General features: G+C 39.8%; 1 protein-coding gene across 1 annotated transcript; it reads left to right on the top strand.

Annotated features, from left to right (window-relative positions):
- The first annotated feature begins 207 nt into the window (after positions 1-207).
- LOC128692848 (galactosylceramide sulfotransferase-like) lies at positions 208-24,737 on the top strand. The gene is made up of 5 exons (XM_053782172.2): positions 208-428; positions 18,458-18,622; positions 19,583-19,751; positions 22,225-22,314; positions 23,101-24,737. The coding sequence occupies exons 1-5, from the start codon at positions 322-324 to the stop codon at positions 23,764-23,766; spliced, it is 1,197 nt and encodes a 398-aa protein (XP_053638147.2). The 5' UTR covers positions 208-321; the 3' UTR covers positions 23,767-24,737.
- Positions 24,738-25,087: the final 350 nt, after the last annotated feature.

Raw genomic sequence — 25,087 nt, 5'->3', positions numbered from 1 at the left:
ATAATCATGGGGAAGTGCTAAACCCGTAGGATTATACAGCACCTGTGGGGGGGTGGAAGGCATTCAGGCTTAATTCAGGGAACTGGAGCACAGATCCAATTCCCTAGATCAAGAGCCCCTCACCAGCGTCAAGGAACCTCCCTTGAGGGGAGTTTCTCCAGCGTCAAAGCCTCGGTTTCTGGGGATTACAAACTGAACCTGGTTGGTGTAGTGGCACGAACCTTCACTCCTCGAGTCTCTAATTATTGTTTACTGCCACCAAAATTATTCGGAAATTGCTACTACGATATTTTTTTTCACAGACAATATTGGATACGGTTAATGGCGTGTTCCACTGCGGTGACCAGCGTGTTGTTCTTACTTCGTCTGCCTGAACATAGATCACTAGTGCCTCTACCACCGCTACCTCCACCATCACCATCACACAGGTAACTGATACACACACGTATTTTGTAAGCAGCACAAAATACACCAAGTCAGTGCTTTCTTAACTACTGGACCGTGAAGGTAATAAGGCACTTCCAACCAGCTGTTTATGAACTCCAGAGGTTAACATCGGCCACCTACTGCAACTCCAGATTCAGATTTTATGGAAGAATCTCTCACCACCATGACCAGCGACAAGATCTAGCTCTTGTTCCTCTACTGGAACTGTCGGTGATTTGGGAAAATCGCAACGATTGATGTAAACAATTCAGGGAGTTGAGGTTCGAACCTTTGTCAAGACAGTACTAAGACTACCAATCAACAGTCATGATCCGCCTGCGCCATTATCACCACCATCATCATCACCACCACTATCACCACCACTATCACCTCCGTCACCACCACCGCCGCCGCCACAATCATAACCATCTTCATAACAGTACAGTGTATAAACAACCCGGTGCCTAACACCTGGTCTAGTTAACATAATGACAGGCCCATAATTATGTTCCATAATTCCCTCATAAACAAACATTATCTCCATACTTATTGGCGAGCTCTGTGTCCCAGGGTGCTGCTGAGTTATTTTTTTGGGTTATAATAATACATATATAACCATCATAACCCATCCTCTGTTTCCCATATATATATATATATATATATATATATATATATATATATATATATATATATATATATATATATATATATATATATATATATATATATATGTGTGTGTGTGTGTGTGTACACATGTATAAGGTTGGTAGACAACAGCCATCCATGGAGGTACTTCCGTCCTGCTAATTGAGTGTGAAACGGAAGCTTGTAATTTTTTTACACAATGGTAAGATTGTTGTTGTCTTTTCTTTCTGTCTGATAAATACACAACAGGTACATCTTGTTAATTCTACTTATTTTAGGTCATACAACACAGGCATGTATACATATGTATACACACTGATTTGAGTTTTCTTCTGCTTTCTTAGTAATTCTTGTTATTATTTAGTTCCTTTCATCTCCGTAGGGTAGTAAAGAATTCTCCCTCCGTAAGCCATGCGTGTCGTAAGAGTAAGGGGCTGTTAACCTCTTCTGTATAAACTGATCAATGTAAAAAGTATAACCAAATAGTTTTGTTCTTTTTTCGGGTGACCCTGCCTCGGTGGAGACACCCGGTATTATATATATATATATATATATATATATATATATATATATATATATATATATATATATATATATATATATATATATATATATATATATATATATATATACAAAACAACCACATGGGGAATTGAATGATAGCTTTAGGCCTTGCGTGTTGTAATCAACGCATCATCAGGAGCTTGCAAAGGTGCACAAATGAATAAGTAATCTTACTTAATTCGTTCCGAGGGACGCCTTGCTGAGACTGAGGAAAGCGTCCCTCGGAACGAATGTTGCAATCAACATATCTTGATGTGTTGATTGCAACATGTGTTGATATAATGTGGAGTTTTATTACAAGCTCCGGTATCTAAGCCGTCAAGCTCCAGGTAGCGGTAATAATATCACTGGACTCCGAAGTTCACACACACAGACACGCAAGAGGCATCACCGGACATCATAGCTCTCACCAAAACCAAGCTCACAGGAATGATAACAAATTCTATCTTTCCAACGGGATATCAGATTCCGGGAAAGGACAGAAGGCACAGAGGAGGTGGAGGAGTGGCACAGAAAGATGGTTGACACAACTGGCTGAAGTGGCCGGAAGGGCTCATGCGAACAGGGCAAAGCTACTGATTGTGGGTGACTTCAGTCACAAAGAAATTGACGGGGAGAACTTGGAGCCACATGGCTCAGAAACGTAAGGGACACTACCAGTGAGAGAGGAGAGGGTGAAGCAGCAAGACTGGACCTAGTATTCACCTTGAGTAGTGCAGATATTGAGGACATCATGTATGAAAGACCCTTCGGGGCCAGTGACCACGTGGTTCTGAGCTTTGAATGCATAGAGTTACAAGTGGAGAGGGAAGCAGGAAGGGCAGAACGAAAGAAGCCAAACTACAAGAAAGGGGACTACAGATACATGAAAAATTTCCTGCCCGAGGTTCAGTGGGACAGAGCACTGGCAAGGAAGTCAGTAAATGAGATGATGAAATATGTGACAACAATATGCAAGGACACTGAGGAGAGGTTTGTACCCAAAAGTAACAGAAATAACGAGAAAGCCAGGGTGAGCCCTTGGTTCACTCAAAGGTGTAAAGAGGCCAAAACCAAGTGTGCTAGAGAATGGAAAAGGTATAGAAGGCAAAGGACCCAGGAGAATAAGGAGAGCAGTCGTAGAGCCAGAAATGAATATGTACAGGTAAGAAGGGAGGCCCAACGACAATACAAAAATGACATAGCAGCGAAAGCCAAATCTGACCCGAAGCTGTTGTACGGCTACATCAGGAGGAAAACAGCAGTTAAGGACCAGGTATTCAGGCTGAGGAAGGAAGGAGGGGAGATCACAAGAAACGACCGAGAACTATGTGAGGAGCTCAACATGAGATTCAAAGAAGTGTTCACAGAGGAGACTGAAGGGACTCCAGAAAGACGGAGATGTGGGGTACACCACCAAGTATTGGGCACAATACATACAACCGAGGAAGACGTGAAGAGGCTGCTAAGCGAGCTAGATACCTCAAAGGCGATGGGGCCAGATAACATCTCTCCATGTTGCAGAGGTCTGAACTGTGCTCAGACCTCTGCAACACAATTGTCATCAAAAATTTGTTAAGTTATACCGTGTATTAAGGAAAGATCGTAGACTTCACTTTACAAAAGCAGACAAAGCAAATGCGATAGTAATTACGGACAAGTTAGATTATAGGGGAAAAATAAACATAATGTTAGGAGACAGGTAAACTCACGCGCCTCTTATGTCTTCTCACCGGATTCAGTATTTAGTACGTGCTTTATCTTAGGACCGGCAAATTTGATGATGATGTAAAATTTATAAAATATGGAATTGGAATCCATGCCATACCTGGAGAATGTTTCATCTGAATGGGTTTAAATATTGAGCAGTGGTGTGTCTTCCTGAACACAAGGTTCATCATATTATTGGATGGTAAGTTCCAACTCCCAGTGATATTGAATAAATAGATATACTCAGTAAGGAAAAAATACTTTTTTCTGATCACCTTCAAAATATAAATAAAAAGAATGATAACTTATAAGTTTAGTCTGATTAAGTGCAAATTTTCAATTTTTCTTATATTAGAAAAAACTTGGAATTGTTGGAATTAGACCAATTATGGAGAATGCCTTGTCTGATTGGTTTCAAACTTTCGCAGTTGGTGGGCATTATTAAAGAAGAGTTTGACGTTTATTATAAGCTGCGTAAATTTCTATTTTCCAATATTATTAAATACACTATTTTTCATGTAATAACTAGAGAATGCCTCTACTGATCGGTTTCAAACCCAAAGCGCTGAAGTATCTTAATTTGAAGTATTTATGTATTGATTTGGGCTATATGGGTTTCAATTGCCATTTTTAAAGCAATTTTATTAAATTTTATTGTCTTAAAAATATATAAAAATCTAATTTTCCTTATGAGCGTTTTTAAAATATAATGAGGATAAACTTTAATATTTCCACGATATAGATTTTTTTTAGATAATATTAGAATGCCTCTTCAATACGGTTTCAAAGCTGGTGTTTTTGAATGGAAGGTTTGAATTAGATTTGGCTTGCGAGTGTCCTGATTTAACATTCTTACTGTAGGAAATGTAATATCATTTTCCACGTGATAACGTGTGAATGCCTCTTCAGAGTCGCCTCGTATCTTCGTTGCTGATATTTAATTGCTGCACTCTGCACTATTCCAGTCAATAAATTAGACACATGTGCAACACTTGGGTATCTTTAATGAGGAAACGTTTCGCCACACAGTGGCTTCATCAGTCCATACAAAGGAGAATGGTGAAGAACAGGAGGAGTTTGAGGTAATGAGTCCCTCAGCCTCGAGTCGATGTAATCAGTCCATCAATTCTCCTTTGTATGGACTGATGAAGCCACTGTGTGGCGAAACGTTTCCTCATTAAAGATACCCAAGTGTTGCACATGTGTCTAATTTATCAACTTGTCAGTTCTCTGAACCATTCATCTACACTATTCCATTCGCGTGCTTTGAAGTAGAGGGGACTAGGGTTAGGCAATACGGGGATTCCTTGGATCGTACAGCGACAGAAATACAAATTATTACTATTGTCATTATTATTTCCCCCACTGAGATTCCATAGTGATACAATGATGGGGAGAAAGATGGAAGACGGGTGCCAGAATACTGCAACACTCTAGTCTATTGTGGACCAGTGAGTCTAGTCTCGTTGTACTCAAGATAATGATAGATTCGTCTGCTGTCGCCACTCACGTAGACACTTCCGTGGTTTCCATTCAACGTCCCGGGTTACTGACACCCATAGAGGAGTGAAGTCACACTAACAACCATAAATAAAAGGAACGTGCACGCGACATCGTCACTCCTCGTGCTGTTGGATTTAGTAATCGGTAAGATACTTATAATAAAAAAAAGATTATCTTAGTTCTCCTGGGATTTTAAAAAGCGAAAAATAGAGATTGTTGAAGAATATAAAATAGTAATTGACTAGACATTATTGCAATTTCTGCGATAGCGTGCTGTTGTCCCCGGGAAGGTGGAGTGAAGCGGCGCTCAGGTAAGTTCTGGAAAAGGATATACGCACCAAAATACGATATGTCGCCTACAAGAGGCTTTGTTAAATACTTTATAAAGCCTCTTGAAGATTGAAATGTCGTATTTAATAGGGCTAGTTTTATTACACGTGTTTTTTGTCTACCAGACCCCAGGTACTAGTCACTGACATAGCTTGTTACCCGGGCCCAAACTTCAACTGTATCCAGATTTTTGTAGGCTTTTACACTCTAGTGCTGGAGAAAACATTGTATTCTACATAATGATATAAATCACGAGTTTATCACATTACTTAGCAATACAAGTTCAAGTGGAGTCACGTCCAGTATGGCTGACTTTAGGCATTTGATTGTAAATCCTTAATATGAGCAACCGGCTTCCCTTTCCAGAGAGTGTATGGCAGTCCAGAGAGTGTATGGCAGTCCAGAGAGTGTATGGCAGTCCAGAGAGTGTATGGCAGTACAGAGAGTGTATGGCAGTACAGAGAGTGTATGGCAGGCCAGAGAGTGTATGGCAGTCCAGAGAGTGTATGGCAGTACAGATAGTGTATGGCAGTCCAGAGTGTATATGGCAGTACAGAGAGTGTATGGCAGTACAGAGAGTGTATGGCAGGCCAGAGAGTGTATGGCAGTCCAGAGAGTGTATGGCAGTACAGATAGTGTATGGCAGTCCAGAGTGTATATGGCAGTACAGAGAGTGTATGGCAGTCCAGAGAGTGTATGGCAGTCCAGAGAGTGTATGACAGTACAGAAAGTGTATGACAGTACAGAGTGTATGACAGTACAGAGTGTATGACAGTACAGAGTGTATGGCAGTACAGAGAGTACAATGCCTCGCGCTACAGTCTAGTGTGCGTGCACGTTATCCCCAGGTAAGCTGAATGGTCGCTTATATATATATATATATATATATATATATATATATATATATATATATATATATATATATATATATATATATATATATATATATATATATATATATATAGTATATATATATATATAAGATAAGATAAGATTTCGTTCGGATTTTTAACCCCGGAGGGTTAGCCACCCAGGATAACCCAAGAAAGTCAGTGCGTCATCGAGGACTGTCTAACTTATTTCCACTGGGGTCCTCAACCTTGTCCCCCAGGATGCGACCCACACCAGTCGACTAACACCCTGGTACCTATTTGCTGCTAGGTGAACAGGACAACAGGTGTAAGGAAACGTGTCGAAATGTTTCCACCCGCCGGGAATCGAACCCGGGCCCACCGTGTGTGAAGCGGGACCTTTAGCCACCAGGCCACCGGGCCACACACACACACACACACACACACACACACACACACACACACACACACACACACACACACACACACACACACACACCCACACACACACACACACACACACACACACACACACACACACACACAGGAGCTAGGACTCGACCCCTGCAACCACAAATAGGTGAGTACACACACACACACACACACACACACACATATATATATATATATATATATATATATATATATATATATATATATATATATATATATATATATATATATATATATATATATATATATATATATATATATATATATATATATATATATTATTTAGTACTAGCACTATGTAATTTTATTATAGTGCAAAATAATGGCATGCGGATGCTAAGTCTGCTGTACCTGGAGTTTACCTGGAGAGAGTTCCGGGGGTCAACGCCCCCGCGGCCCGGTCTGTGACCAGGCCTCCTGGTGGATCAGAGCCTGATCAACCAGGCTGTTACTGCTGGCTGCACGCAAACCAACGTACGAGCCACAGCCCGGCTGGTCAGGAACCGACTTTAGGTGCTTGTCCAGTGCCAGCTTCAAGACTGCCAGGGGTCTGTTGGTAATCCCCCTTATGTATGCTGGGAGGCAGTTGAACAGTCTCGGGCCCCTGACACTTATTGTATGGTCTCTTAAAGTGCTAGTGACACCCCTGCTTTTCATTGGGGGGATGTTGCATCGTCTGCCAAGTCTTTTGCTTTCGTAGTGAGTGATTTTCGTGTGCAAGTTCGGTACTAGTCCCTCTAGGATTTTCCAGGTGTATATAATCATGTATCTCTCCCGCCTGCATTCCAGGGAATACAGTTTTAGGAACCTCAAGCGCTCCCAGTAATTGAGGTGTTTTATCTCCGTTATGCGCGCCGTGAAGGTTCTCTGTACATTTTCTAGGTCAGCAATTTCACCTGCTTTGAAAGGTGCTGTTAGTGTGCAGCAATATTCCAGCCTAGATAGAACAAGTGACCTGAAGAGTGTCATCATGGGCTTGGCCTCCCTAGTTTTGAAGGTTCTCATTATCCATCCTGTCATTTTTCTAGCAGATGCGATTGATACAATGTTATGGTCCTTGAAGGTGAGATCCTCCGACATGATCACTTCCAGGTCTTTGACGTTGGTGTTTCGCTCTATTTTGTGGCCAGAATTTGTTTTGTACTCTGATGAAGATTTAATTTCCTCGTGTTTACCATATCTGAGTAATTGAAATTTCTCGTCGTTGAACTTGATATTGTTTTCTGCAGCCCACTGAAAGATTTGGTTGATGTCCGCCTGGAGCCTTGCAGTGTCTGCAATGGAGGACACTGTCATGCAGATTCGGGTGTCATCTGCAAAGGAAGACACTGTGCTGTGGCTGACATCCTTGTCTATGTCGGATATGAGGATGAGGAACAAGATGGGAGCGAGTACTGTGCCTTGTGGAACAGAGCTTTTCACCGTAGCTGCCTCGGACTTTACTCTGTTGACGACTACTCTCTGTGTTCTGTTAGTGAGGAAATTATAGATCCATCGACCGACTTTTCCTGTTATTCCTTTAGCACGCATTTTGTGCGCTATTACGCAAAGTCTGTATATATTACATCTGCATTCTTTTTGTCTTCTAGTGCATCTAGGACCTTGTCATAGTGATCCAATAGTTGAGACAGACAGGAGCGACCTGTTCTAAACCCATGTTGCCCTGGGTTGTGTAACTGATGGGTTTCTAGATGGGTGGTGATCTTGCTTCTTAGGACCCTTTCAAAGATTTTTATGATATGGGATGTTAGTGCTATCGGTCTGTAGTTCTTTGCTGTTGCTTTACTGCCCCCTTTGTGGAGTGGGGCTATGTCTGTTGTTTTTAGTAACTGTGGGACGACCCCCGTGTCCATGCTCCCTCTCCATAGGATGGAAAAGGCTCGTGATAGGGGCTTCTTGCAGTTCTTGCTGAACACGGAGTTCCATGAGTCTGGCCCTGGGGCAGAGTGCATGGGCATGTCATTTATCGCCTGTTCGAAGTCATTTGGCGTCAGGATAACATCGGATAGGCTTTTGTTAACCAAATTCTGTGGCTCTCTCATAAAAAATTCATTTTGATCTTCGACTCTCAGTCTGGTTAGCGGCTTGCTAAAAACTGAGTCATATTGGGACTTGAGTAGCTCACTCATTTCCTTGCTGTCATCTGTGTAGGACCCATCTTGTTTAAGTAGGGGCCCAATACTGGACGTTGTTCTCGACTTTGATTTGGCATAGGAGAAGAAATACTTTGGGTTTCTTTCGATTTCATTTATGGCTTTTAGTTCTTCCCGCGATTCCTGACTCCTATAAGATTCCTTTATTAAGTTCGATGCTTGCTATTTCTCTGACCAGTGTCTCCCTACGCATTTCAGATATATTGACCTCTTTTAGCCGCTCTGTTATTCTTTTCCGTCGCCTGTAAATGGAGCGCCTGTCTCTTTCTATTTTACATCTACTCTGTGGGCAATTTTCTTGGTCGAGCAAATGGTAAGTACACAGCAGCAGCAGCAGCAGCAGCAGCAGCAGCAGCAGCAGCAGCAGCAGCAGCAGCAGCAGCAGCACCACCACCACCACCACCACCACCACCACCACCACCACCACCACCACCACCACCACCACCACCACAACCACCACATGCACTAGCGTCATAACACTCATCATTGTGTGGTGTCAGATGTGTGCTAAGTAGTTAAGCTGTATATTAAGTAGTTAAGCTGTGTGCTAAGTAGTTAAGCTGTATATTAAGTAGTTAAGCTGTATATTAAGTAGTTAAGCTGTATATTAAGTAGTTAAGCTGTGTTTTAAGTAGATAAGCTGTATGTTAAGTAGTTAAGCTGTGTGTTAAGTAGTTAAGCTGTGTGTTAAGTAGTTAAGCTGTGTGTTAAGTAGTTAAGCTGTGTGTTAAGTAGCTAAGCTGTGTGTTAAGTAGGTAAGCTGTATATTAAGTAGTTAAGCAGTGTGTTAAGTAGTTAAGCTGTGTGTTAAGTAGTTAAGCTGTGTGTTAAGTAGTTAAGCTGTGTGGTAAGTAGTTAACCTGTGTGTTAAGTAGTTAAGCTGTATATTAAGTAGTTAAGCTGTGTGTTAAATAGTTAAGCTGTATATTAAGTAGTTAAGCTGTATATTAAGTAGTTAAGCTGTGTTAAGTATTTAAGCTGTGTGGTAAGTAGTTAAGCTGTGTGTTAAGTAGTTAAGCTGTATATTAAGTAGTTAAGCTGTGTGTTAAGTAGTTAAGCTGTATATTAAGTAGTTAAGCTGTATATTAAGTAGTTAAGCTGTGTGCTAAGTAGTTAAGCTGTGTGTTAAGTAGTTAAGCTGTATATTAAGTAGTTAGGCTGTGTGTTAAGTAGTTAAGCTGTATATTAAGTAGTTAAGCTGTGTGTTAAGTAGTTAAGCTGTATATTAAGTAGTTAAGCTGTATATTAAGTAGTTAAGCTGTATATTAAGTAGTTAAGCTGTATATTAAGTAGTTAAGCTGTGTGTTAAGCAGTTAAGCTGTGTGTTAAGTAGTTAAGCTGTGTGTTAAGTAGTTAAGCTGTATATTAAGTAGTTAAGCTGTGTGTTAAGTAGTTAAGCTGTATATTAAGTAGTTAAGCTGTGTGTTAAGTAGTTAAGATGTATATTAAGTAGTTAAGCTGTATATTAAGTAGTTAAGCTGTATATTAAGTAGTTAAGCTGTATATTAAGTAGTTAAGCTGTGTGTTAAGTAGTTAAGCTGTATATTAAGTAGTTAAGCTGTATATTAAGTAGTTAAGCTATGTGTTAAGTAGTTAAGCTGTATATTAAGTAGTTAAGCTGTGTGTTAAGTAGTTAAGCTGTATATTAAGTAGTTAAGCTGTGTGTTACGTAGTTAAGCTGTATATTAAGTAGTTAAGCTGTATATTAAGTAGTTAAGCTGTGTGTTAAGTAGTTAAGCTGTATATTAAGTAGTTAAGCTGTATTAAGTAGTTAAGCTGTGTGTTAAGTAGTTAAGCTGTATATTAAGTAGTTAAGCTGTATATTAAGTAGTTAAGCTGTGTGTTAAGTAGTTAAGCTGTATATTAAGTAGTTAAGCTGTATATTAAGTAGTTAAGCTGTATATTAAGTAGTTAAGCTGTGTGTTAAGTAGTTAAGCTGTATATTAAGTAGTTAAGCTGTATATTAAGTAGTTAAGCTGTATATTAAGTAGTTAAGCTGTATATTAAGTAGTTAAACTGTATATTAAGTAGTTAAGCTGTGTGTTAAGTAGTTAAGCTGTATATTAAGTAGTTAAGCTGTATATTAAGTAGTTAAGCTCTATATAAAGTAGTTAAGCTGTGTGTTAAGTAGTTAAGCTGCATATTAAGTAGTTAAGCTGTGTGTTAAGTAGTTAAGCTGTATATCAAGTAGTTAAGCTGTATATTAAGTAGTTAAGCTGTATATTAAGCAGTTAAGCTGTATATTAAGTAGTTAAGCTGTATATTAAGCAGTTAAGCTGTATATTAAGTAGTTAAGCTGTATATTAAGTAGTTAAGCTGTATATTAAGTAGTTAAGCTGTGTGTTAAGTAGTTAAGCTGTATATTAAGTAGTTAAGCTGTACATTAAGTAGTTAAGCTGTATATTAAGTAGTTAAGCTGTATATTAAGTAGTTAAGCTGTATATTAAGTAGTTAAGCTGTATATTAAGCTGTGTGTTAAGTTAAGCTGTATATTAAGTAGTTAAGCTGTATATTAAGTAGTTAAGCTGTATATTAAGTAGTTAAGCTGTGTGTTAAGTAGTTAGGCTGTATATTAAGTAGTTAAGCTGTATATTAAGTAGTTAAGCTGTATATTAAGTAGTTATGCTGTATATTAAGTAGTTAAGCTGTATATTAAGTAGTTAAGCTGTATATTAAGTAGTTAAGCTGTATATTAAGTAGTTAAGCTGTGTGTTAAGTAGTTAAGCTGTATATTAAGTAGTTAAGCTGTGTGTTAAGTAGTTAAGCTGTATATTAAGTAGTTAAGCTGTATATTAAGTAGTTAAGCTGTGTGTTAAGTAGTTAAGCTGTATAAGCTGTAAGTAGTTAAGCTGTGTGTTAAGTAGTTAAGCTGTATATTAAGTAGTTAAGCTGTAAGCTATTAAGTAGTTAAGCTGTATATTAAGTAGTTAAGCTGTATATTAAGTAGTTAAGCTGTATATTAAGTAGTTAAGCTGTATATTAAGTAGTTAAGCTGTATATTAAGTAGTTAAGCTGTATATTAAGTAGTTAAGCTGTGTTAAGTAGTTAAGCTGTATATTAAGTAGTTAAGCTGTATATTAAGTAGTTAAGCTGTATAGTTAAGTAGTTAAGCTGTATATTAAGTAGTTAAGCTGTGTGTTAAGTAGTTAAGCTGTATATTAAGTAGTTAAGCTGTATTTAAGTAGTTAAGTGTATATTAAGTAGTTAAGCTGTATATTAAGTAGTTAAGCTGTATATTAAGTAGTTAAGCTGTGTAGTTAAGTAGTTTAAGCTGTATATTAAGTAGTTAAGCTGTATATTAAGTAGTTAAGCTGTGTGTTAAGTAGTTAAGCTGTATATTAAGTAGTTAAGCTGTGTGTTAAGTAGTTAAGCTGTATATTAAGTAGTTAAGCTGTATATTAAGTAGTTAAGCTGTATATTAAGTAGTTAAGCTGTGTAAGTAGTTAAGCTGTATATTAAGTAGTTAAGCTGTATATTAAGTAGTTAAGCTGTGTATTAAGTAGTTAAGCTGTATATTAAGTAGTTAAGCTGTGTAGTTAAGCTATATTAAGTTTAAGCTGTATATTAAGTAGTTAAGCTGTAATTAAGTAGTTAAGCTGTGTGTTAAGTAGTTAGGCTGTATATTAAGTAGTTAAGCTGTATATTAAGTAGTTAAGCTGTATATTAAGTAGTTAAGCTGTATATTAAGTAGTTAAGCTGTATATTAAGTAGTTAAGCTGTATATTAAGTAGTTAAGCTGTATATTAAGTAGTTAAGCTGTATATTAAGTAGTTAAGCTGTGTGCTAAGTAGATAAGCTGTATATTAAGTAGTTAAGCTGTGTAGTTAAGCTGTATATTAAGTTAAGCTGTATATTAAGTAGTTAAGCTGTATATTAAGTAGTTAAGCTGTATATTAAGTAGTTAAGCTGTAGTTAAGCTGTATATTAAGTGTTAAGTAGTTAAGCTGTGTATTAAGTAGTTAAGCTGTATATTAAGTAGTTAAGCTGTGTAGTTAAGTAGTTAAGCTGTATATTAAGTAGTTAAGCTGTGTATTAAGTAGTTAAGCTGTATATTAAGTAGTTAAGCTGTATATTAAGTAGTTAAGCTGTATATTAAGTAGTTAAGCTGTATATTAAGTAGTTAAGCTGTATATTAAGTAGTTAAGCTGTGTGTTAAGTAGTTAAGCTGTGTGTTAAGTAGTTAAGCTGTATATTAAGTAGTTAAGCTGTGTGTTAAGTAGTTAAGCTGTATATTAAGTAGTTAAGCTGTGTGTTAAGTAGTTAAGCTGTATATTAAGTAGTTAAGCTGTATATTAAGTAGTTAAGCTGTATATTAAGTAGTTAAGCTGTATATTAAGTAGTTAAGCTGTATATTAAGTAGTTAAGCTGTATATTAAGTAGTTAAGCTGTATATTAAGTAGTTAAGCTGTGTGTTAAGTAGTTAAGCTGTATATTAAGTAGTTAAGCTGTATATTAAGTAGTTAAGCTGTATATTAAGTAGTTAAGCTGTATATTAAGTAGTTAAGCTGTGTGTTAAGTAGTTAAGCTGTATATTAAGTAGTTAAGCTGTATATTAAGTAGTTAAGCTGTATATTAAGTAGTTAAGCTGTATATCAAGTAGTTAAGCTGTATATTAAGTAGTTAAGCTGTATATTAAGTAGTTAAGCTGTGTGTTAAGTAGTTAAGCTGTATATTAAGTAGTTAAGCTGTATATTAAGTAGTTAAGCTGTATATTAAGTAGTTAAGCTGTATATTAAGTAGTTAAGCTGTGTTAAGTAGTTAAGCTGTATATTAAGTAGTTAAGCTGTGTGTTAAGTAGTTAAGCTGTATATTAAGTAGTTAAGCTGTGTGTTAAGTAGTTAAGCTGTATATTAAGTAGTTAAGCTGTATTTTAAGTATTTAAGCTGTATATTAAGTAGTTAAGCTGTATATTAAGTAGTTAAGCTGTGTGTTAAGTAGTTAAGCTGTATATTAAGTAGTTAAGCTGTATATTAAGTAGTTAAGCTGTATATTAAGTAGTTAAGCTGTATATTAAGTAGTTAAGCTGTGTGTTAAGTAGTTAAGCTGTATATTAAGTAGTTAAGCTGTATATTAAGTAGTTAAGCTGTATATTAAGTAGTTAAGCTGTGTATTAAGTAGTTAAGCTGTATATTAAGTAGTTAAGCTGTGTATTAAGTAGTTAAGCTGTATATTAAGTAGTTAAGCTGTGTATTAAGTAGTTAAGCTGTATATTAAGTAGTTAAGCTGTGTATTAAGTAGTTAAGCTGTATATTAAGTAGTTAAGCTGTGTGTTAAGTAGTTAAGCTGTATATTAAGTAGTTAAGCTGTGTATTAAGTAGATAAGCTGTATATTAAGTAGTTAAGCTGTGTGTTAAGTAGTTAAGCTGTATATTAAGTAGTTAAGCTGTGTATTAAGTAGTTAAGCTGTATATTAAGTAGTTAAGCTGTGTGTTAAGTAGTTAAGCTGTATATTAAGTAGTTAAGCTGTGTATTAAGTAGTTAAGCTGTATATTAAGTAGTTAAGCTGTGTGTTAAGTAGTTAAGCTGTATATTAAGTAGTTAAGCTGTGTATTAAGTAGTTAAGCTGTATATTAAGTAGTTAAGCTGTATATTAAGTAGTTAAGCTGTGTGTTAAGTAGTTAAGCTGTGTGTTAAGTAGTTAAGCTGTGTGTTAAGTAGTTAAGCTGTGTGTTAAGTAGTTAAGCAGTGTGTTAAGTAGTTAAGCAGTGTGTTAAGTAGTTAAGCTGTGTGTTAAGTAGTTAAGCAGTGTGTTAAGTAGTTAAGCAGTGTTAAGTAGTTAAGCTGTGTGTTAAGTAGTTAAGCTGTGTGTTAAGTAGTTTGCACAAGGCAGTAAGTTGTCTCACATAAAACTACATACCAAAAAAAAAAAATTAATTTTTCTAGCCTTTTTCCTGACTTTTGATAAGAGGCGCTTCGATGTTGGTGGAGGGCTCTAGATCCGAGGAATTGGAGGTGTCCCCGCCTGCCTTGCCTCAAGCATGATTTCCTCAGATTCTCTAAGTGCTGTATGACCCTTGTGGGTTTAGCATTTTCCTATGAATATAATGAGTCAATCAATTTATATTTACAATGACGATATTCTGTTGTCATTTAGTGTGTGAAATTTTAATTTTCCAGCTCTTCTACCTGTACCTGTGTAGCTCTCCTTGCTGTACCTGTGTAGCTCTCTTTGCTGTACCTGTGTAGCTCTCCTTGCTGTACCTGTGTAGCTCTCCTTGCTGTACCTGTGTAGCTCTCCTTGCTGTACCTGTGTAGCTCTCTTTGCTGTACCTGTGTAGCTCTCTTTGCTGTACCTGTGTAGCTCTCCTTGCTGTACCTGTGTAGCTCTCTTTGCTGTACCTGTGTAGCTCTCCTTGCTGTACCTGTGTAGCTCTCTTTGCTGTACCTGTGTAGCTCTCCTTGCTGTACCTGTGTAGCTCTCCTTGCTGTACCTGTGTAGCTCTCCTTGCTGTACCTGTGTAGCTCTCCTTGCTGTACCTGTGTAGCTCTCCTTGATGTACCTGTGTAGCTCTCCTTGCTGTACCTGTGTAGCTCCCCTTGCTGTACCTGTGTAGCTCTCCTTGCTGAACCTGTGTAGCTCTCCTTGCTGTACCTGTGTAGCTCTCCTTGCTTTACCTGTGTAGCTCTCCTTGCTGTACCTGTGTAGCTCTCCTTGATGTACCTGTGTAGCTCTCCTTGCTGTACCTGTGTAGCTCTCCTTGCTGTACCTGTGTAGCTCTCCTTGCTGTACCTGTGTAGCTCTCCTTGCTGTACCTGTGTAGCTCTCCTTGCTGTACCTGTGTAGCTCTCCTTGCTGTACCTGTGTAGCTCTCCTTGCTTTACCTGTGTAGCTCTCCTTGCTGTACCTGTGTAGCTCTCCTTGATGTACCTGTGTAGCTCTCCTTGCTGTACATGTGTAGCTCTCCTTGCTGTACCTGTGTAGCTCTCCTTGCTGTACCTGTGTAGCTCTCCTTGCTGTACCTGTGTAGCTCTCCTTGCTGTACCTGTGTAGCTCTCCTTGCTGTACCTGTGTAGCTCTCCTTGCTGTACCTGTGTAGCTCTCCTTGCTGTACCTGTGTAGCTCTCCTTGCTGTACCTGTGTAGCTCTCCTTGCTGTACCTGTGTAGCTCTCCTTGCTGTACCTGTGTAGCTCTCCTTGCTGTACCTGTGTAGCTCTCCTTGCTGTACCTGTGTAGCTCTCCTTGCTGTACCTGTGTAGCTCTCCTTGCTGTACCTGTGTAGCTCTCCTTGCTGTACCTGTGTAGCTCTCCTTGCTGTACCTGTGTAGCTCTCCTTGCTGTACCTGTGTAGCTTTCCTTGCTGTACCTGTGTAGCTCTCCTTGCTGTACCTGTGTAGCTCTCCTTGCTGTACCTGTGTAGCTCTCCTTGCTGTACCTGTGTAGCTCTCCTTGCTGTACCTGTGTAGCTCTCCTTGCTGTACCTGTGTAGCTCTCCTTGCTGTACCTGTGTAGCTCTCCTTGCTGTACCTGTGTAGCTCTCCTTGCTGTACCTGTGTAGCTCTCCTTGCTGTACCTGTGTAGCTCTCCTTGCTGTACCTGTGCAGCTCTCCTTGCTGTACCTGTGTAGCTCTCCTTGCTGTACCTGTGTAGCTCTCCTTGTACCTGTGTAACTCTCCTTGTACCTGTGTAGCTCTCCTTGCTGTACCTGTGTAGCTCTCCTTGCTATACCTGTGTAGCTCTCCTTGTACCTGTGTAGCTTTCCTTGCTGTGCCTGTGTAGCTCTCCTTGTACCTGTGTAACTCTCCTTGTACCTGTGTAGCTCTCCTTGTACCTGTGTAACTCTCCTTGTACCTGTGTAGCTCTCCTTGCTGTACCTGTGTAACTCTCCTTGCTGTATCTGTGTAGCTCTCCTTGTACCTGTGTAGCTCTCCTTGTACCTGTGTAGCTCTCCTTGTACCTGTGTAACTCTCCTTGTACCTGTGTAGCTCTCCTTGTACTTGTGTAGCTCTCCTTGTACCTGTGTAACTCTCCTTGCTGTACCTGTGTAGCTCTCCTTGTACCTGTGTAGCTCTCCTTGCTGTACTTGTGTAGCTCTCCTTGCTGTACCTGTGTAGCTCTCCTTGCTGTACTTGTGTAGCTTTCCTTGCTGTACCTGTGTAGCTCTCCTTGCTGTACTTGTGTAGCTCTCCTTGCTGTACCTGTGTAGCTCTCCTTGTACCTGTGTAGCTCTCCTTGTACCTGTGTAGCTCTCCTTGCTGTACCTGTGTAGCTCTCCTTGCTGTACCTGTGTAGCTCTCCTTGCTGTACCTGTGTAGCTCTCCATGCTGTACCTGTGTAGCTCTCCTTGCTGTACCTGTGTAGCTCTCCTTGTACCTGTGTAGCTCTCCTTGTACCTGTGTAGCTCTCCTTGTACCTGTGTAGCTCTCCTTGCTGTACCTGTGTAGCTCTCCTTGTACCTGTGTAGCTCTCCTTGTACCTGTGTAGCTCTCCTTGTACCTGTGTAACTCTCCTTGCTGTACTTGTGTAGGATGGTTCGTTGTCAAAGGGGTGGAACTTTAAGTCAGTCTCAGACCTCAGTCATCACGTGACAGACTCTGCTCAGGCAACACTTTTCCTGTGTCCCGGTGAATCTTACCTTACTTATACCTCTTCTTTGTATGTTTCCTTACTATACATTTAAAGCTTCTGAGCGAAACGTTGTTTCAATAAAAGCTTGTTCTGCAATGTGTGTCTTTTTGTCAATAATGTCTGAAATGCGACATTTCAAGATATGTGTGTTTAGAGCATTTATTCAGTTCCGGATCAGCCGGGCTGTGGCTCGTACGTTGGTTTGCGTGCAGCAAGCAGCAACAGCCTGGTTGATCAGGCTCTAATTCACCAGGAGGCCTGGTCACAGACCGGGCCGCGGGGGCGTTGACCCCCGGAACTCTCTCCAGGTAAACTCCAGGTCTCCAGGTGGTGTTGATTGCGTTTCTGGTACTAAAGTCTGTGATAGTTTTTGTGGTGTTAAGCACTGGTTTACGCACCGGCCATGGGTTCAAATCCCCACCTGTTCCCTGGTATGTTTACAATCTTATTGTGATTCCTTGAGTCATTCCGGTCATATTGATTGTGGTAGTGGTGGTCTTGTTGGTGTTACTCTCAATATTGTAGATGATGGTGACAGCCAGGTAGTCTTGTTAGTTTAATATGTTTATTATGCACCCCATACCCATCCTGTGGGCGGTAGTCAAAAGATTACAGAGGTACATAATTGGCCAGGGACTGGACTCCAAAGTTTTGATAGCTGAGCAAGTTACAGAGGTAATAAACTCACAATTTACAAAGGTAATGAACTCACAATTTACAAAGGTAATGAACTCACAATTTACAAAGGTAATGAACTCCAGGTAGGTCTAGTCACAATCATGACAAATTACAAAGGTATTTACAGATTACAGAGGTACGTAATGGGTCCAGGGACTGGGCCCCCAAAGTTTTGATAGCTGAACTAGGTACAAAGGTAATGAACTCACAAGTTACAAAGGTAATGAATACTGTAAGAATGGTTACTTACGTTTATACATGGCTACAATCATGATCAAATTTTAGAGTAATGAGCAATTCACACTTCCACACCCGGTCACAACTGTACTGAGTTATTGGTGCAAATATTGATTGTTGTCACACACACACACACACACACACACACACACACACACACACACACACACACACACACACACACACACACACACACACACACACACACACACACACACTCTCACACACACACACACACACACTCATACACACTCATACGCACACACGCACACACACTCATACACACACACACACTCATACACACATACACACATAAACACACTTGGTGTCGCTGTTTTAACACGACCTCCCTTATCTTCAGGGTCCCTAGTGTGTCGTTGTCTCCAGCGTCTGCGTGGGATACGCCGCCTACGTCGTCATCGTCACCTGCGTCGTCGAAGAAGGGTACCTGCGTTCCTCACCAGGATCTCATGTTCCTTAAGACACACAAATGCGCCTCCACCACCACCCAGCGTATTTTCCTCCGGTACTGCACTAGGGAACACCTTCATGAATACCAGGAAAAATATGTACATCGGCAGTGTTATATAATTACTCTGTCGTGCGTCGAATGGAAAATTATATTCGATGTATATCACGCTTATTAACCATATTCCTGCATGTCATCCTAAGCCACCATAAACCTGAGTGCACCATTTGAGTAAGAGGTGACTGACAGCTTCACCGAAGGTTCGTCTTGTTCACGATGAGGGAGGAGATGGAGGAGATAGATGTAGAGATAGCCGTGTGCACCCATATCTGCAGAAGCCTGCGAGCTGGTTAATACTATACTTGGATCTGTCCATATATCATCGTATTGGTTATACCCAATGTGTGTAATGTAAATAATTGTAAAAAAGTCTAGGCGGAAGGAATATATGGTAAATCAAAAGCTAACAGCTGGTATACACCATTCTTGATTCTCTTGATTGCTCCATTGGCTGCACTAGTGTCTTCCACGGCTGGCTACAACTGGCCTTTGAAAGGACTTGTGCTCGTGACATTTACCTAAGGGGAAGAGAAGCTCGCTGAGTTTCCTTGCTATATTCCATCACAGGATGGTTTGCACACTTGAGGTAATGAAACGTGCAGTAAAGCGATGAGGATATCAAGAATTACAGGATGAGTTCAATAGCTACAGCAGCTTCAACGATGCAACAGTGGTGTTGTGTCCACACTAGAAGGGGAGATAATGCAGGGAAAGAGAGAAGGGTAGGAGAGAACGAGAGAAAAGAGAAGGAAGGTAGAGAACGGATTCAGGAAAGATTATGATGAAGTGAAAGGAGAAATTATGGAAAAAATGGGAGAGGGTGAGGGAGCGATGGAGTAAGGAATGGAAGGGTTAGAGAGAAAAGAATTGTTAGGACGAGGTTGCATGTTAAGAATGTGTGATGAAAAATTATATTTAGACTAGATGAATGTTACAGATTTCTTACGCACATTACAGGTACGGGAAGAAGCACAGGCTGACATGGGTGTTGCCTTTGACAGGTAATTACCTGGGATCACCTGAGACCTTCAGACCCGCCATGATCCCACGCTCTCTACGGACCCCTGATGGCAAGTACAACATGATGGTGGTCCACACTCGCTTCAATCTCCATACCCTCTCACAGGTAAACTATACAATGGTTTTCAATTCAAGGAAAGGACCTTGTTCCAAGAACTGGATCTCACACACACATTCATATACAACAGGCCTAGTGTCTAATCGACATGTGCCTAGGATAAAATTGTAACTAACTCGCACTCACAATTCACACACACACACACACACACACACACACACACACAAACACACACACACACACACACACACACACACACACACACAAACAAACACACACACACACACACACACACACACACACACACACACACACACACACACACACACACACACACACACACATATATATATATATATATATATACATACATACATACACGCAATACTGTATGTGGAATACCTTGTGGAACTAAACATAGAGTGAATACTGGCAAGTATATGATGCTAGAAACCAGACTGTAGAAGAGGGAACTGTGCAGGAATGAGGGAATTCTTGAATGTAGTAGGAAAGGAAACTGGAGGGAAAGTCAGTGGATGAGATGGAGTGTGAAGTTGGGAAGTGCCGGGAGGCAGAGGAAAACTTCATACCTAGATGAAGAACGGACAATACAAATGACAAAGAGAGCCCTTGGTTTAACCAGAGAAACGAAGACTAAAAACAAGAGAAGTATAAGAGCGTAAAAAAAAAAACTATAGAAAGCAAAGAGCAGACGAAAATAGAGAAGTGAGCAAGTTATCCAGAAATGACTGTGCAAGGGTTAGGAGAGAGCCTGAGTGACAACTTGAGAATAACATAGCAACCAAGGCCAACTCTGAACCAAAAATACTTCACAGCCACATGAGAAGTAAAACGACAGTAAAAGGCAACTCATCTGAAGAAGGAAGGAGAGCTCACAGAATACACCAGCAGATATGGGACACCATACACACAACTGAGGTATAGGTAAAAACAAACTCTTAATGGAGCTGGATACATCAAAGGCATTGGAACTTAACGGGGTGTGTCTGTGGATTCTGGGAGAAGGAACAAAAACACTGACAGAACCACTAGCTAAGATCAGCAACTAGTCAATGAACATCAGACTGTTGGAAGAGATGTGGAAGACACCGAACATAATACTTGTATTTAAGAAAGGAAATGAGCAGGAGACATTGAACTACAGCCCAGTTTCACATGTATACCATGCAAGGTAATGAAGAGGTGCGGGGAGGGGAACGAAGAGGCTGCATAATGCAGACATTCAGAAAGACCTGGGAGTAAGCATAGTGCCTAGCATGTAGCCAGAGGCTAGTGTCAACCGAGTAATCTCTGCAGCCGTTGCTCACCTGGCAAATCGGAGAATGACGTTCTGGAATCTCAACCAGAAGTCATTCTGGGCGCTTTATACAACATACGTCAGGCCAGTTGTGGAGTAGTACGCAGCACCAATATGGAACCCAGACCTGAGAGAGCATGTTAAGAAACTGGAGAAAGTGTAGAAGTTTGCAACTAGTTCCATAGCTAAGGGGAATGGGCTACGAAGAGAGACTAGAGAAATTAATTCTAACAATACTGGAGGACAAAAGGACCAAGGAAGACACGATAAAAAAAAATACTCTGAGGAGTTGATAGGGCAGGCAGGGACAGGCTGAGAGGCGGAAATTCGACAGTAAGAACACACATGAATGTCAGGAAATATTTCTTCACTCTCTAGGTGGTTGAGAAGTGGAATAATCTCAACGAAGAAATAATACAAACTCCATGCAAAATTTTAGGAGTAGGTACTAGAGGGCCCACGAGGCTAGGAGTGAATCTGGCAAGCTGCAAGTTGAGAGGAGGGGCCACGAGCTGAGACATGACCCCTGCAACTACAATTAGGTGAAGACACACACACATGAGGAGCACTTATCATATGCTTAAGGTAATGAATGGGGACACAAATGGGATCAAAGAGAAACTTGCCTTTGAGGTCTGGAAAATATTAAAAGATACAGAGGAAAGGATAACTGAATACCTAGAAAGAAAGATTTAGGAGAAATTCGATAAGTTTAAGCAAGTGGTAAAGGAAGGACTAAGTAATGAATCAGCAGAAGATAGACCAGGATGCAGCCAACCAACATATGCTCAGCAGGTAAGAAGAAGGCGGAATAAAATACAGTAGAAATGTAAGAAAGAACCCCAAGCAAATAAATGTACCGTATTTTCCGACATAAAAGGCGCACGAGCATGTAAGACATATAAGACGATGTTTGCAAGCAGTTGTAATGTAACGTAAGTAAACAACTCTGCCCTTGACCTTCATTTTGAGCATATAAGGCGCAGGCTGATTTTTCAAGACGGGAAAAAAGTGCGCCTTATATGCCGGAAAATACTGCATATCTCATGTCCTTTTCTGGGGAATACGAGACACAGAACTCTCATGATGTTCAGAACTGAATGTTTTCTCTGTGTGTGCCATTATATGAAGGGTGAGAAATTACCTCCGTAAATATTTAATAATAGATCACAATATTTAAAGTCATATTTTCTTTGGTCTCAGGCGATGAGAGAGGACGCTGTCTGGGTGACCATAGTACGAGAACCAGTCGCCCAGTTCGAATCCGTTTGGGACTTCTTTGATCTTCAGGAGGTAACAACACTGCTAGATTTGCGTGGGGAGCTGTATATATAAACATACATACATATATACATACCTTATATACACACAAGAGGTAGGGCCAAGAGATGAGTCTTAACTTGGTAAGTTTGAACACGCATACACAAACACAACTTAGTAAAGGCAAAAATCGCGAACAAGCGATACAAGATGCAAAACAACTACGGGGGGCGTTGAATGATAGCTCTAGGCCTTTCGTGTTGTAATCAACACATCATCAGTAGTTTGTAGAGTTGCAGAAAAGAGGAGGTCCAAGTGAATACAATCACAGGAAGCGCCTATGCAAAATAGCTCACTGTTGTGAGCGGTTCTCAGCTATTTTGCAGAACTGCATGTGCCTCCAGTCATCCAAAATAACCAGAGCTCACCACAGTGGTTGCCGCTCTTCAAGGTACTTTAGGTTTGGTGGATTAAGATATGTTACGCAAATTTTAATAAGAATAGGTTCCTAAGTTAAATATTAGCATGCTCTGTAAATCTACGTGAATGTATCTGTCAGTACTAAAGGTAAAATTGGAGATAGTCTTGTTTGCAAGTAACTCACAAATTTGAGATAAATCTTAAAACTATGATTTTGCCCGCCCTGGACCTGTTAGTGATACTGAACGGACCCAAGTGTCGTACTAAGTTTTATCTCCAACTTCGGGAATATTTGTGAATTGTTCCAACTACGTCATTGTGAATTGTATTTTTTTTTTTTAGTTTTATTCAGCTTCTTCGTAGTAATAAATAATGTCAGACATTTTTCCGTGGGTGCAGTTCTACAAGATGACGCTGGAGACATTCGCCAAGTTGCCCTACAAAGCTGTAATGAGAAAACGGAAATCCAGAGTCTTCGGTGTCCACCAAATGTTCTTTGACATGGGCTACAGCACCGTGGAGGACTACGAACCTGGGGAGATGACACAAAAACTGAAGAGGCTGCAGAATGCCTTCGATCTGGTGATGGTAGCTGAGAGGTACGACGAATCTCTTGTTCTACTGAAGAATATCATGTGCTGGAGTACTGAGGACGTCACCTACCTCAGGATTAACCACAGAGTCCATCAGAAAAAAAGAAACATGTCGGAGGAGACGCGAGAAGGCCTGCAACGTCTGAATCAAGCAGATGTTCGCCTCTACGAGTTCTTCTACCAGATATTCGAACAGAAAGTAGAGGGCTTCGGCAGGGACAGGATGCGACGCGAAGTTGAGGAGCTGAGAGAAGCCAACGAGAGGCTAGCGAGATCGTGTGTAGTACAGAAGCAGACTGCTAATGTAACTGAAGATATGGACTGGGGCAGTATGGTGAAGCATGTAGCGGTAAGAACAGATAACTCGAGCTGTGTTGATCTAGTCAGGACGGAACACAGCATGCTGAATGATGTGAGGAAGAGACAGCAGGAGTGGGTGAGGGAAGGATGGAAGGGCTATATCACAGGATAACAAAAGGTTTAGACTTGCAAGCGCGCTCTAGCAAACAAATTGTCAACAGCTGTGCAGTCAAGCACAACCCACACGTGTTTAGGGCTGATAATAATTAATATTTATAATAAATTATGTTAAATGAAGCAGCGGGCGATGAGTTTCAGACTATCTTCTTGGATGACGACTAGATCAGTTAGATCGTTCGTGCAGAGTGGGCACCACAACCTGGCACACTATGTAACAAAGCTGTACATTAAAGGATAAATGAAGATTCATGAAGGTCTTCGAGAGCGTCAAGATGGGACAGAAAAGCGACCACTGCTGTTCAGTTTAGGAAAAAAAAACAATTTGCTTATGAAAAGAAAAATGTCATTAAATATATATAAGCAAGAATTATTTAATTATTATTATAATTAAAAAGAAGCGCTAAACCTACTAGGGTCATACATCATTAAAAGAAAATGTCATTAAATATATATAAACAAGAATTATATAATTATTATTATTATTATAATTAAAAAGAAGCGCTAAACCTACTAGGGTCACATAAGTCATTCTCTTCCTTCATCCTAAGGACAGTAGTGAAATATGTGTATGTACTTAAATTCTTACACATGTTTAAGTTGATTCAGTTATATTAGGCTATGTCAGTTTTAGCAAGTTTACGTTAGACTGCTAGGCTTGTTTGAGTTCAAAAAAAAAAAAATTCACTTCCACCTTGGATGAAAGATGGGAGAGTAGAATCTAAAGGTAACCCACAAAAATACAATACTGTATTGTGCAGTGTTTTGTAGTTATAATGTTTATTAACGGGCATGCTAGGATTTGTATTGTACCGTAACGGCAATGTTACAATAATGGTTTTATAACGACAGTGTTTATATAAGATATTTGTGTAACACTGTAACATATATTGAGAAACTCTCTGCTCTTGAGAGCTTTGTCGGTTAAATACATGAAAGATTGTCATTGTATACGATGGAAGAGAAGTCAGGTAATAAAAATGATCTGCTTTTATTTTTCCCAAGGATCAATTTTTAGACTAAGAGTTGTTATTCTGCCTCAGCTCATTTACAGGCTAAGAGTTGTTATTCTGCCTCAGCTCATTTACAGGCTAAGAGTTGTTATTCTACCTCAGCTCATTTACAGGCTAAGAGTTGTTATTCTACCTCAGCTCATTTACAGGCTAAGAGTTGTTATTCTGCCTCAGCTCATTTACAGGCTAAGAGTTGTTATTCTACCTCAGCTCATTTACAGGCTAAGAGTTGTTATTCTACCTCAGCTCATTTACAGGCCAAGAGTTGTTATTCTACCTCAACTCATTTACAGGCTAAGAGTT

Source organism: Cherax quadricarinatus, chromosome 38 (genome assembly GCF_038502225.1).
Source record: "Cherax quadricarinatus isolate ZL_2023a chromosome 38, ASM3850222v1, whole genome shotgun sequence".
NCBI lineage: Eukaryota > Metazoa > Arthropoda > Malacostraca > Decapoda > Parastacidae > Cherax > Cherax quadricarinatus.
Note: the sequence above shows the minus strand (reverse complement) of the source record. Positions and strands in the feature narration are given on the sequence as shown.